The sequence below is a fragment of the Protopterus annectens genome, chromosome 2.part0, assembly GCF_019279795.1.
Source record: "Protopterus annectens isolate FY-2018-M chromosome 2.part0, PAN1.0, whole genome shotgun sequence".
NCBI lineage: Eukaryota > Metazoa > Chordata > Ceratodontiformes > Protopteridae > Protopterus > Protopterus annectens.
The window spans coordinates 1678219776-1678234328 of record NC_056728.1 but is presented as its reverse complement, the minus strand read 5'-3'; the positions used below and the strand labels follow the sequence as shown (position 1 = coordinate 1678234328).

Here is a 14553-nt window from a genome sequence, read left to right as displayed (position 1 = left end):
GACACCTCAGACTTGGCTTGACGAGTCGAATCTGTAGGAGGAAAAGTGCAGGGTCTTTGGAGCAAAGAAGACACACCAAAAGACATAAACATAAAATATGTTGGCAGTAATAATTGCTCTCAACTCTTTCAACCATCTCTGATCTCTTGGATCATTACAAGTGAGTACAAACACCCCCACAGTGATGTGGTACATACAAAAATGGGGAACTAGATTTTACCCTCTGTGCAGTCTGCCCATGGTAGCTTGTGATATAGCAATTCAGCACAATCTCAGTCTATGGGTTTCATACATCTCATCAGAGCAAAATGTTATGGCAGTCAAGCTGAACATTAACGTGACAGACCCTCACAAATGGAAGTTGAATGTGTCAGCCTTCCAGAAATTGATCCAGCTGTGGTGAACACATCAGATAGATACATTCACCTTTGTTCACAGCAAGCTAACAAAATTCTGCTCCAGGACTACTTCCAAGTAGGCCTGGAAGACAGATGCATTTTTATTTCCTTGGACATGAACATTCCTATATGCTCTTCCACCCTTTCCAGGATCATTCTTAAGAATAAGAAGAACTCTCAAAGATCATTGTACTGACTCCCTTTTGCCCTAGGCAACAATGTTGCTTCCTTCTTTTGGAAATTGTCAAAGGCAATTATGATAAGCTTCCTCACAAACTGGACCTGCTCATACAAGACAAGGTTTGTTTGATTCACCCAAATTTGAAGCAATTTCAACTAACTGCCTGGATGATAGAGTTTAGTATCTTTTAGGTAGCTATTTTTTGAGGACATACGGTGGGTATTAATGGTGACAAAGAAACCTGCTACTAGGAAATCATAGATTAGTAAATGAATAAGACTTTCTAGTTGATGCCAAGACAAAAAATGGCCCTGTTTTGATGCTAGTGCTTCTCTGGTATTACATTAGCTGTATTTATTACTATCCTCTGGTCTACCTTAATCCTCCATCAAGGTTAGTCAGCCATTTTAGCACATCTGCCCACAGATCCCCCACTTTCAATGCAATCTCATGTGAAAATGTTTAGGGTGCCACATACATGGCCTCCTAGAAAACAGGAGACTCCTCCTCTTCCTCCTTGGGACCTTAACTTTATCTTGGAAAAAACTAACTCTAGCTCCATTTTAACCAGTTCATTAGGCAGACTAGAGGTTTTTAACATGGAAAACAGTGTTATTGATTATTTTGACCTCTGAAAGAAGGGTGTCTGAGTTGAAAACTGTTATGGTGGGTTAATCTTATGTCATTTTCCACAAAGACAGAGTTTCCTTGAGAATTAATTAATTTATGCCTAAAGCAGCATTCAAGTTTATTTTGAGCCAAGCTATTCATTTCACGGTCTTCTTTCAAGAGCCTAAATATGACGGATACTCCATACCTTGGATGTCTACAGACAGCTCAGATACTATCTTGGCAGAACAAAATATTTAAGGAATTGTCCTCATATGCTCATTACATGTGAAGGTAAAAGAAAGGACCACATGTGTCCTCCAAGACTCTGTCATGCTGATGCCTTCTGTTATACTCACCACAACAAGGCAATTCTATGATGGGTCAAGGCTTATTCTACTATGGCCTGGATTCATCTGTGGCTTTTTGGAAAGGGTTGGATTCTAGAAGTATTCTAGAAGCAGCGACTTGGTTCTCTGTGCATACATTTGCAAAGCATTACAAACAAGATTCCTTTTCCAGATCTTGGGCAGGCTTTGCTAAGACCATTCTCCAGGGGCTTCTGGACTCTTATTCATCCTCATCCCAGACAAAACAAGATATGGCAATCTACCCATATAGCTAAGGCTACTGCAGCAATGATCAGTATGATGAATATTTTAAAGCTGTATAAGCTAACTTACCATAGCAGTATATATTTGAATGATTACTGCTGATGTAGCTGCTCCCCAACTCCCTCTGTCCCTCTACCCCCTTATTTTTATATGCTTTTGTTGCCAGGGTGTGGGCTTCTAATTTTAGTTTCCTAGCACTAATCTGTTCAGGGCTTCAGCCTCCCTGCCTCAGTTGTCATGAAAGTTCTAAAGGGCTTGGTACCCAAACAACTCTTTTTCTTTGGTACAGCTCATGCTGAATAATGTTTGGACATGTGGAATGTGCCCTTGAAACTTTGGAAGTTGTCTGACTGTTATATCTTGTGCAGCATATAGCCCATATAGCTAAACCTACTGCAGCAGTCATCATTCAAACACGTACTGTTATGGTAAGCTTTCTTACACAACTGTACTTTCTGATTGACAGTTTTGATGCACAGATTGCTTTATGCACTTACATGTAGACACAGTTTCTCTCAGAAATGACTCTTATTTTTATGCATTTAGTGGTTTCAGTGTTGGAACAAGTCTTATCAACTGCCCTTTTTTTTGTAATTCAGAGTACATGTGAAGAACTGCTGTATCCCCAAGGTATAGACAACTAAGGTATTATGTGAGAATAACTAAAATTAACAGAAATTCTAAGAATCCCTTTGTTTTTTTTTTCCTAAATGGCTTGCCCATTGTGCTATGTTTTTATGATAAACACAACAGGACTCTAACCCAAACATTCATGGCAAGTTCAACAGAGGTGACTGCCACTTTTGTTAGTTACTTTAAGAATCTGTCAGTGCAAAATCCATTGAGAAAGCTGGAACCTGGATTTCTGACAACACGTTCACAATGCATTACAAACTAGATGCCCAGTGCATGAATAGGATTGATTTGACAGAGGATTATTTCAGGTGATCTTTTCACTTTCAGAAAGTAAAATCATGAGTGAGGTTCCACGGAGATCCATGAGAGACCCTCTCCTGCTTGGTCTTTATTTTGCAGTCATCCAAGCCAATATCACAGAGATGTGGTTGACCATGGCTGCTGATGACTACATGTTAGGTACTATTATATGCTCATCCACTGGTACTAAACAGCTTCAACAAGGCTTGGAATATGCACATACCGGGGGTACTGAAAATGGTCTCAAGTTAAATGCAAAAAAGTGTTGCATAGTAGCATTTGGCAAAAAAGCTGTTCCCCCCTCATTTAGGTATCCTTCTTTAGCCAGAGATCTGGGTACTTATGTGTACAACTCTCTGTCATTTAATCATCAAGTTTCTACCATAGTCAGGAAATCTTCTATCTATTCCAGATAATAGTGGTCTGGCAGTTGGCTTAGAGGATTAAGGAGCTGTTAATGAGCTGTTTTTTGTAGCCCAGTGGTGCATGGTTTGATTCCCTCATCATCCATTACCTAATTGTCTGACTGAACAAGTCACTTAAGCAGACACTACTCCTGGGCTGAGTCTGAAAAAGGTCCATCGAGATCAGTGATCTACCACAGGAAACAAATACAAATACATAAATAAATGCAAAGGGAATGTCTTCAAGAGCCAAAGAAGTCATCCTACCCCTGAATTATTCCCTTATCAGACATGTCATTGAATACAATACCCCCTTGGTATGTACAAGTTCAAGTATATTACTCAACTGGAAAGACCCTTTGACGTTGTCTAGCTTTTCAAGCCATGAAGGATCTAATCCTATTTAATCTCCTATTTCTTTGCAAAAAGTCAAAAATCCACTTTCAGATCAGAAAAAGGCAAATCCCCTGAATCCTGCCTACAGTTCCAAGGTACTGTAAGAAACAACAAAAACGGACAAATGATCAAATAGTTTAACCAAACAAATTCTCTGTGGTAGCTATGAGCTCTAAAAGCCGTTCGTGCCCTGTTCTCGGGGTAAGGATAATGCCAGCAGCAGAGAATCCAAGGACTGAAACTAAATGTCAAAAAATATGTTATTGTATCCTTTGTGAACTCATCTACCCCAGGAAACTACCACACTGACAATACGCTCCTAAGATCTGACCCAGTTATTCGGAATTTGGAAACGTATGTGGACAGTGGCCTGACTTTTGACCAACAGGTGCCCATTATTTTAAGAAAGTCTTTCTGTACTGCAAGCTTATAAACTAAGGGATTGTGTCTAGATCTAGGGATGTCATTGGTCCCCTTTACTCAGCCCTCATTAGGCCAGTCATTGAATATAATCTCCCCTTTGGCGTATATCTGCCCAGACACATGCAACAAATGGAACTCTCACATACCTTACTAAAAAGATATAACTCCTAAACAGCATGTCCTATATGGACCAACTCAAAGCCTGTTAACTTACTCAGTATCCGACAGACTGCTAAGAGGTAACCTATAACCCATTACTGATGTATTTACTGCACATCAGCAAGTCAAATGGCTTCAGAAATACTAGTACTAGGGATCTAAACCTATTCTGCAACATCAACAAAAAGTTTGGAAGGACTGATACATCTCACCGAGGATACCACTGCTCTGGAACAGACACCCTGTCCACATAAAACAAACTTTGTTCCTGTCCATATTCAAGCACATCTTAGATCTATGGATAAGAAACTGAACATTTACTCTGGTACTGCCCCCTGTACTACTTATGGACAGAAGCAGCTCCTAAATGCTTTATCCCATACATGCTTCCCCTCCTGGGATGAGTAAGGCCATTCTGTAACCAAATGGGATAGATTATTTCAAGCACAAAAAAGGAAATTTGCTAGGCTTAAAATGGCCCACAAGGGCAGCTAGCTAGTATTTACCCACGAAAGCTTTAATAAAGCGAATGGACAAGCGATCTTGCATTGTGAGGATCACAGCATTTATAATCACTTATATACCATAGTTCTTAGCGGGCTGGTGTCCTTACATTCATTAGGGCACAGTGAGATGTTGAATGGGTGTGTTTTTCTGTCCCTCATTGGCCAGTCAATGCGGGGTTATAAATATCACTGATTTGCATATGAACCTTAAGTTACACCAGTCAAAAGGAACTGCACATGCAGCTATATCCAGTGGAGCCTCAACTACAAAGCCTATAAGGCAAGCCAATACACTGCAACGCTAGCCAGGACTCAAGTCATAGGGGACTCCATTATTCAACATACTGATGCCCTGCTCACCAGGCTGCACAAGGAGAAAATAACAGTCAGTCGCCTGTCAGAGACCAGAATCTGCTAGGTTACACATGCACTCACGTCACTGCACCACAGGTACCAGTATGATTCAGTCATAGTCTGTGTAGGTGTAAATGACCTTGAGACATACCTCCCTAAACTATATGAAAAATGGCATTATGGAGTACTCTGACTGTGTGTCCTAGGCTAGTATGTGCCTAGCACACTCTTAATGCATACAAGAAACATAGGTTAAACACAAGCTAATATATTAAGTCTGATTTGCCAGGCCAATTCAAGCTTTTCCAGATGAGCATTTTTATTCCCCTGCAGGGGGCCCACTTCCAGGTTATCCAAGATTTGGAATCCAAAACCTTGGTGGTTCGGAAGTTTATTAGATTTAATGCATACAAGAAACATGGGTTAAACACAAGTTGCTCTATTAAGAGTGTGCGAGCTCTTAGAAAATTGTGCAACAAAGCATACTGTAAGACTCTGAGATCCTGAAGCATTCCCTAATGTTTATGGACATTTTCTGTGCACTTTTCTGAACAGACAATTTGAGTATTTTGCAAAACTGACAATGGCTTTCCTCAGGCAGTTTTGTATGAATGAGTCACTTAAATGACCATGCTTACTTTTTATTCTACAATTACATTTTACATTGCTACATTTGTTTTACTACTTTTTATCTTTTACTTGGTTACTTCTGCTATGAATAGTTAGCAGGGCTTCTATTATATGATAAGATCGGTGTTTTGAAATGGTTTTCCTCTTTGATTAACTATTTTAAACAGACAACATACAGTATAAGTTGTAGATACAGGCTTTGTACCATAAAATAGGCCACATTTTTTCTAAATTACATTGACTTAGAATTTGATATAAATAAGGCTGAATTATACTGTGCACTGACTATTGGTGATACATATGCGATGCATAAAAGTGGACACTGGTAGTGATCCACAAGGAAGGGTGCAGTACTATAATCTTTAATCTAGGGCTAATCCATAATTTCATCTGAGCCCCATAAAAGTGGTCATGGTCATTTTTAAGCACTGACCTGTAAATATTTGCTTGATACTGCCTTTTCCATGATTTTGGTATTTTATGAGCCCCATAAAAGTGAGCAGGGTAAAAAGCTGTAAGCAGGTATGGGCCTCGAGGACCTGAAAAATAATCTGACACATCATTATGTTCAAGGCCAAAATTAAATATTAGATTGGTTATTACCAGGGAGTGCCTATAGACTATTAACATCTGATCTCTGAATAAAAATGCACTCCCTGATCATGTAAATACATGTATATAGAAAGCAGTATATCAACATTGACCTGATGAAGCCCTTTAGGTGAAAGTAGTTATTTAATGCATATTGTAATATGGTAATAGATTTGCGTCTTTTGATTTTGTGGTGTTACATTTTAACTTCTGCTAGATGTGAGGATTAACTACTGCACTAAACTCTCAACAGATTGACTGTACAGGGAACCCTAGATTACCTTACCTACACTGGAACACTAATTAGCCTAAAACTGGGCATGCAAATTAAGACTAAGCCCTTGACCTTCTGAATGGTAAACCTTAGGTTCCCATGCTCCATAGCTGGAGACAGGGCATGTAAATTAGGACTAAGCTTTCGTCCTTTTGATTGATGAAACTTAAGGTTCCCATTAAAATCGGTGATAGTTGTAGCCCCACACATATTGACCAATGAGGAACAGAAAAACACCCCCATTCAACATCTCACTGTTGCCCATCAAGGTAAGGACTCCACCTCCTAAGAACTATAAAGAGATTTTTAACTGCTGTGGTCCTCACAATGTAAGATTGCTTGTACATTCACATTCACTTCAATAAATATTCATTGGATTCTCTACTGCTGGTGTCATCCTTCCTTTGAGAAGAGGGCAGTACCTGCTTTTTGACCACATACCCACCATAGAGCAATTTATCTTAGTGAACTATATGATTTATTGATTTATTTATTTGACATTTATTGACCAGGTTGACTGTTTTCACTATTTCTTTGCAAACACTTTACAAACACTTGCACTAGCAACCTAAATCTACACCAAAATGTAAACAAGACTTATTAGAGGGATTGGTTCCTAACACAGAAGACGTTGGAATAACTTCCAGTTCAGGTCAAACATGGTATTATTTTGGCAAATTTCTAAGGCTAGTCTTGATGACTGAATGGATAGATGCAAATTTATACCAGGGTTGACATGCATGGCCTTGCTTGATTTGAAAGACAAACAGTATTAAGTGTTTGAAAAGTGTGGCAAGAAGTTTTACATTTGTTTATTTAAAGATGCATATAGCTAGGTATCTTAATGTCCTGTGATATCTTGTCTAATATTCAGCCTATATCCCTTTGTTCAAAGGTGTTCAAGTATGGTACTGCTTTGGAATCTACCCACTTTTTTAATATTACAGTAGCCATCCCCTGGGGAAGGGGAGTATAGTTGAGTGTGTATACTCACCATAACAGCAGTGCTTCAAGGAAAAGATATTTACAACATTATTTCTATAATCCCTCTCCTCTTTTCCTCCATTACACTCTTATTGCTACCCATGATAACTTGTAAATAACTATTATGTATTTAGTGTTCTAATTATTTACCGTTTATATTTTCATTGTTATAACAATAAGTTTTTACTTTAAAAAATACTGAAGGTAACATGAGGACTAGCATCCCTCCACTTCACCTGTATATTATCTTATTATAAGTTTTTGTATATGAAATATGCAATTTTTATATTAATTGATCTATATGGTTTGTTTGTTTAACCTACTGTACAATACTGCACTTATGTGCCAGTTCTGCGGTGGTGCAGCGGTAGCATTGTTGCCTCACAGCAAGAGGTTCTCTCAATCGATTGTCAGCTAGAATATGGGAGTGCCTTCTGTGTGGAGTCTGCATGTCCTCCCCACGGTTGGGTGGGCATTCGAAAGACATGCGTAAATAGATGTGCCTTTGTTGAAGGTTGAACGTCGAGCTGGCACCTCAGCATTTGTGAAAATCTATTGCCAATCATTAGTGGACTGGAGTTCTGCTGTGGCGACCCCTAACTGGGAAAAAGCCTAAAGACAAACAACAACAACAACAATACTGTACTTATGTGAAATGTACTGTATATGATGACCCAAGTAACAAGTGTGTTTACATTGTTTGTGTACTGACAAGTATTACACTGCATTGGAGCTTTATTCATCAGACCTACATTATATATGGGATCTGGTCTTGAAAACAATCTATTCGCAGTCATGCAATCTATATATAATGCATTGAATATTTAGAGAAGCTAGTGGCAGTCCTGTTTAAGGTAAACCACATTTGAATGTAATCTTGGTGTTTTGGTCTGTCTCATAACTTGTATGACAGTGTCCATATGTTTTATCTGTACCCATTAATCAGCCTATAAGGCATTCTGTTCCTTAATACAAGTTATATTTTTTCATTTAATTTGTCTTATGTAAGAGGAAATGTCATCCTTTTTTCCCTGTTCATCATGGCCATCAATTTTAGACATCTGCTATAGATTTCTTAATTCATTTTCATTTGATCATACCACTTTTAAAAACTGGATCAAAAATATTGCCTGTACAGTTGTTTCAGTAGATACATATTTGAAAACAATGTCAGTGTTAATAACGATAACTTACACATATCCCTTTCAAGACCTGCACCACAGTAAAACTAGTTGAGAACAGCTTGCTCTTTTTGTCCATTTATTTGTGCTGCTTTCTTTAAGTGTGCTAGATTTCCTGAATATGAAGCACAGTAAATCTTGGGATGTCTTCCACTGTTTTGCATCAAGGATTCTTGGAAAATGTGTCAGTTGTAGAAGTCATTGCAGAAAAGTTACTAGGTTTAAATGTTTAAGCATAAGGCAATTCTTGTCAAAAAGCATGAAATGAAAATTGAATTTGTGTATTAAAATCTGTTTGCAAATGTGAATACACTATTGCCAGGGTTCATAGTAAATAGCAATGCAGCACAAATCACCTTTCAGCCATGAGATGACTTGCACTGCAGTGTTATGTACTGTTTCAAGGTAATCTAAGTTCTGTAAAGGGCAACATCTCATTATCTGACACCTTGCATGATTATGAATCCCTCTACTGTGCCGTCAGCAACCTAAACAGTGGTGTACCAAGAGGAGCACATACTGAAACTGAACACCTGGCTCATATGCACACAGTGACACAGCAACACACACACACACACACACACACACACACACACACACACACACGCGCGCGCACGCACGCACACACACACACACACACACACACGCACACAAACACACATATATACTCACATCCATCCACAGCACTACTTAACCATTTTCAGCTATTTGTGCAGGGTGAAAAAGCTCCAGTTCTCCCTGTACTGATAACCAGTATTAAAAGGCACAGGTTTGTGCCATAAAAATACAGCACACACTGAATGCTTTTGGAAACCTACCCTGGTCCGCACTTGCACAGTTTAGATGCATGTGAATCCCAAACTGTGTCAGCGCATCAACTGGGCAGTTTCCCGTCTTGGAGTGGCATTTACCTAGACCCTTCCCATGGACTGCCACATTTGCATGAGGTACTCTGAAACTCCCTGCTTGAGTGCACAGTAGTGATGGTAGGCAGGAAAGGGGTCTATGTACAGTCTTCAAATAAGTGCAAGACAGCTTGCACTTATCTTTAGTATTTTGCAAATGACTGTAAATACTCCCCTCCTTTTTCACTATCATTCTAAACACCACTGGTTGCTGTTTTGCACTTTAAAATACTGAATTCTGCAAATTGATGCCTATTTGTGGTTGTTTTAAATTTTGTTTGTATGCTCTTGAGGCTATTCTCTACCTGTTTCCATTTTGCAGTCTTCTTACAATCTTATTCCTTCCAGATTACCAGTTTGCAAAAGGGTTCAAGTGAGGTGATGCGTCACTCTCTAAGAGAGAAGGAACTTGAAATAACTAATCTGAAAGCAGAAGTAGAAGATCTCAAGAGGAAAAATAGCATGATTTCAGGTGGGGAACTTCATCTTTTCAAGTGTCTTCATTAGACCACCACTTATTCAAAAATGTATTCTCTTAAATTATCACACTTATTTTCCTGGAGAGGACATTTAACTACTTTTATTTATTCCTTAACAGGGGAAGGTCTTTAGGCCCAAGTGCCTGTTTTTAGGGATGGCTCTGCAAATTCTATATGTTTAGTTGATTTACACAGTTACACATTTTACCAGTTCAGACTAAGGGGCTTTAACTTAAGACTTTAGGACAAAGCTTGCTAGCAGCTCCTAGCCATAACTTTCTGTGCTAAACTTCAATAAAAACTCATTGTCTTCATTGCTTTATCCAGGATTACCAATAAGTGTTTTCAGCTGAATTACAGACTAACTCTGACTATTTCTCCAAATTGTATAAACAGACCAGTAGGCTGCAAATGTAAGGAGAACAACTGGAGCTAGATCTTCAGAGTTAGTTGATAATTTGTCATCATTCTGTCAAGGAAGAAAGGAATAAGATGAACAAAAATGCAAATGGGGAGTGCAAACAGTAAAAAGATAAAAGGTAAAAAACAATACAACCAAGTATATTAGTGCACACAGCTAAGCAACCTAAGTCTTAGACTTTTCTATGTTAATGACAGACATTATCTTGCAGATTGTAACACACACACAGATGTTGATTACAAGAAGCTATGACTTGGATGAAGTAATACAAGTGAATACTGTCTACAGAAGATTCAAATCTTACATCTGAATAACATAAGCATTTACCATTATGCTGGCTATTCAATTCATTTAGATTTAGCGACTGCTATGGTAAAAGATTTTGGGTAATCCTAGAAAGCGAGATAGTCAGCCCTGTGACATAGAGGGACAAATCCTTGACTGTGGCCAAGGCAACCCAAGTTTGAATAGCCAATGAGAATGGACGTGCTTGTTTTGGGGGGGCATTGTGATGTGGACAGATTGTTCACTGAATCCTAGTGGAGTCCATGATGTGGAGAAACAGTTAAGTTGGGATTGTGGATTGCCAGGGAGGCATGGATGCCTTAGAATCCAGGATACACATGTGTTTGTTAAAAGTTGCTTTATCTGTACAAGCTATTGCATTTACTCCTAGTGCTCCATTACAGTTTCTTTTTAGGATTGTTTTCTGTTCTGATTACAGGGCTTAACTGTGTTTGCTAATATTTGCTACTTCTGTACAACCTGCTGCATTTACTTCTAGTGCTCTGCTTTCATGACTTAGTCAACTGGGAATACTGTTATTGCTACACTGCCATTTCTTGTTTGTATTATACTTCACTTAAATCTCAGTTTTTCTAGGGTTTTGCTAGGTCTGGTCTCTCATGTATCTTTTCTTACTTTCCTGGTCTAACCTTTTGTATGTGTTCCCCCTTATGTCTTGCAGCTTCTCCCGATGGGTTAAATACTCTGTGGTCATCCCCCTGCCCAACAGACTCGCCCAGCAAAATACCTTGTGAAAGAGTGTAAATCTGCTTCAGTTACCTGCCTGAAGCAGCTCCAAAACCAGACTAAAGAGCACAGCTTTCTAAACTGTAGGTGTTCTTTCTATTGCAATTTATCCACACTCTGAATCTGTTTTTAAAACTATCTACTTTAAAAAAAGTAAACTGCTTCTTATCTAAAGTGTTACTACAGGGCAGATGAGCATACACATAGGTTAGTTTTTTTCTGGCTGTAGTAACTTACTTTGGCCACCAGGTGGCAACACACAGCCGAACAGTTTACCACTGCACTGCAGAGAAGCAGATATACTGCACTTACCCCAATTTGGCTGTTTTTTCCTGCTATCCCTGATTAGAGCTCACTGATTGTTTCTGTAATCTCATGGTGGCTGAGCCCCGCTCCGTTTGCCTCCCTACGCTTTGGCTCACTCCGCTCCCACCAGCCCCCACTACTTCTACATTTATTCTAACCCCCAATCACCTGACCACGCCCTACAGCCACTCACCTGCAACCACCCTAACCACACCCCTAGCTTACCACTTGCATCCAAATACCAGAAACCCAAACTATGCAGGCCTTACTTTCATCTCTCCTAATAACTCTCACACCTCTAACCTACGTTACATCCTTACACACAAACACACCACTACCACACACCATCTACCATACAACACATACCTTCACACCTGTTATTGCACACATAAGCTTTCCTACAGCTCCCTCTTTATTTAGTGACAACACAATACTATTTTTATGTAACAAGTATGTTTCACTATTCTACACTAGAAAAACATCAAGTAAACTCCACATAGATATTCTACAAACTACCAAGCTTTTACTTTCATTAAAGGAATACCTCCTTACCTCGAGGGATATTCACCCAAATCCAGGGACAAGCAACATTATACCCCCAAACAAACACACTGCAGATCTACTCATCATTAATCTTAACTCTCGCAGTATATCAAACAACCTTTCTCACTTACACGCATTCACAGCTCACTACTCCCCCGACATCCTTACCATAACAGAGACCTGGCTAAAACCCAGCACACAGAATGAAGAAATGTTCCCTCCAGGATATAATATCCTACAGCTATATAGAACAGGAAAGAAGGGTGGGGGTGTTGCAATTGTTTATAAAAATACAATTTCTCTCCAACCTCTACTAACTCCTGTACCTAAATTTAATACTGCTGAGATCGTAGGCTCTGTCCTACTGTTAAATAAGAAAGAGCATCAATATCCTCTGTGCATATATCCCTCCAGGTAATAACGCTCAAATAATTGAGGAGATTCTACAATGGTCAAAAGATAATCTCCCACAGGAAACTATTTTATTAGATGACCTAAACACTGACTGGCTAGCCTGTAACTCTAAAAACCCCACTAACCACATCAACCTATATGGATTTTCCCAACTCATTCAAGAACCAACTAGAGTAGACAAAAAAATCCCATAAGGAATCTATACCAGATTGGACATTAGTAAATTACCCTGAACATAATTACCAAGTAGGTAGTCTACCTGACGGACTTAGTGACCTTCTCCCTACTTTCCTCCTACGAAAATGTACTAACTTACCCAAACCTACAGTCTATAGACAAGTCAGAAATTATCACAATGTTAACCCTGTAGAACTCAACACTATATTAAAAAAAATGTAACTGAGAACAACTACACAGCCTTGACCTAGACCTAGACCAAGCAGTGGACTGTTTTAATAGTACTCTTATTAACATCCTTGATTCAGTTGCCCCAGTAAAAAAATTAGAGCTAAGCAACACTATGCTCCTTGGCTTACTAAATCCACTAGAACCCTATTAAAAACCAGAGACAAGGCATGGAAATCTGGAAGAAAGATAACGCTAGTCTATCTAAACAAAACTAACAACACCTTAGGAATCAGGTCAAAAAAACAAAGCTTGATAAACAGAACTACTTTCTAGATATACAAAATAAACACTCCAATAACCCCCAAAAGTTTTGGCATGCAATAAACCCCCTACTAAAACCTGGAAAAACCTCCACACCAGCTCCCACCTCCACCTCTACAAACACAGATAGCGATACAGCCTCCCAATTTAATCACCACTTTATTGAATCCATTAAATCACTATCAACTCATCTTTCCAAAAATTGCTACTCATCCATACCAACAACTCCTAACAACTCACCTCCCTTTACATTCTCTCCTGTCCCAACCTCAACAATAAAAAAATACCTCTTAAAACTTAAACCCACTACTCTTACAGCAGATGGCATACCTGCTCATTTCCTAAAAATGGCTGCTGACTCTCTATCCTACCCAGTCTCAATCTTAATCAACTGCTCCATACAGGAATCCCACATCCCTCAACTATGGAAAATCTCTTACATTATTACCCTTCATAAGGGTGGGAATTCCTATGATTTCTCTATTGCCCCATAGCCATTCTGTTTTCTTTATCAAAGATACTTGAGAAATGCATACACTCTCAGGTCATACATTTCCTAGACTCTAACAATCTCTTCTCCTCTACATAACATGGTTTCCGTGCACACCACAGCACAACTTCAGCCCTTCTTTCTCACAAACCTGGTTAACCAACATAGAAATAACAACAGATTTGTATCTGCTATATTCCTGGACCTCTCCAAAACATTTGACATGGTTTCCCACTCTATTCTAATAGATACTCTTACCTCTCTATCCTTTGCCCCTAACTTTTGGATGGTTTAAAAACTATCTATCAGACCAACAACAAGTTGTCTAGTGACAAGGAGTTATATTATCTTTAGTCCCAACTACCATTGGTGTACCTCAAGGTTCCACACTCAGTCCACTCCTCTTTTCTATCTTTACCAATAATCTACATACCTCTACCCTACAGGCTTCACTCATACAGTATGCAGATGATTCCACCCTGATCTGCTCCGCCCCAAATCTCACCACCCTACAGCATCTTGCCCTGGAATCTTTTACCTCAGTAGAAAGGTGGATCACAGATATTCAACTTATCTTAATTCCCAACAAAACTAAACTACTTCTATTTACCCCAAACAAATCAAAAACCACTCCACTCTCCTTTTCTATCTCCT

The 14553-nt window shown here is 39.1% G+C and overlaps 1 protein-coding gene across 1 annotated transcript in view; it reads left to right on the top strand.

The window, feature by feature from the left end:
• Positions 1-14553, top strand: part of FHAD1 (forkhead associated phosphopeptide binding domain 1) — a gene marked incomplete at its 5' end in the record, with an annotated part of 2130934 nt that overhangs the window by 166102 nt on the left and 1950279 nt on the right. Inside the window, one exon of the mRNA XM_044060429.1 lies at positions 9894-10017. Within this exon, the coding sequence (XP_043916364.1) occupies positions 9894-10017 (124 nt within the window). The remainder of the gene's footprint in view (positions 1-9893; positions 10018-14553) is intronic.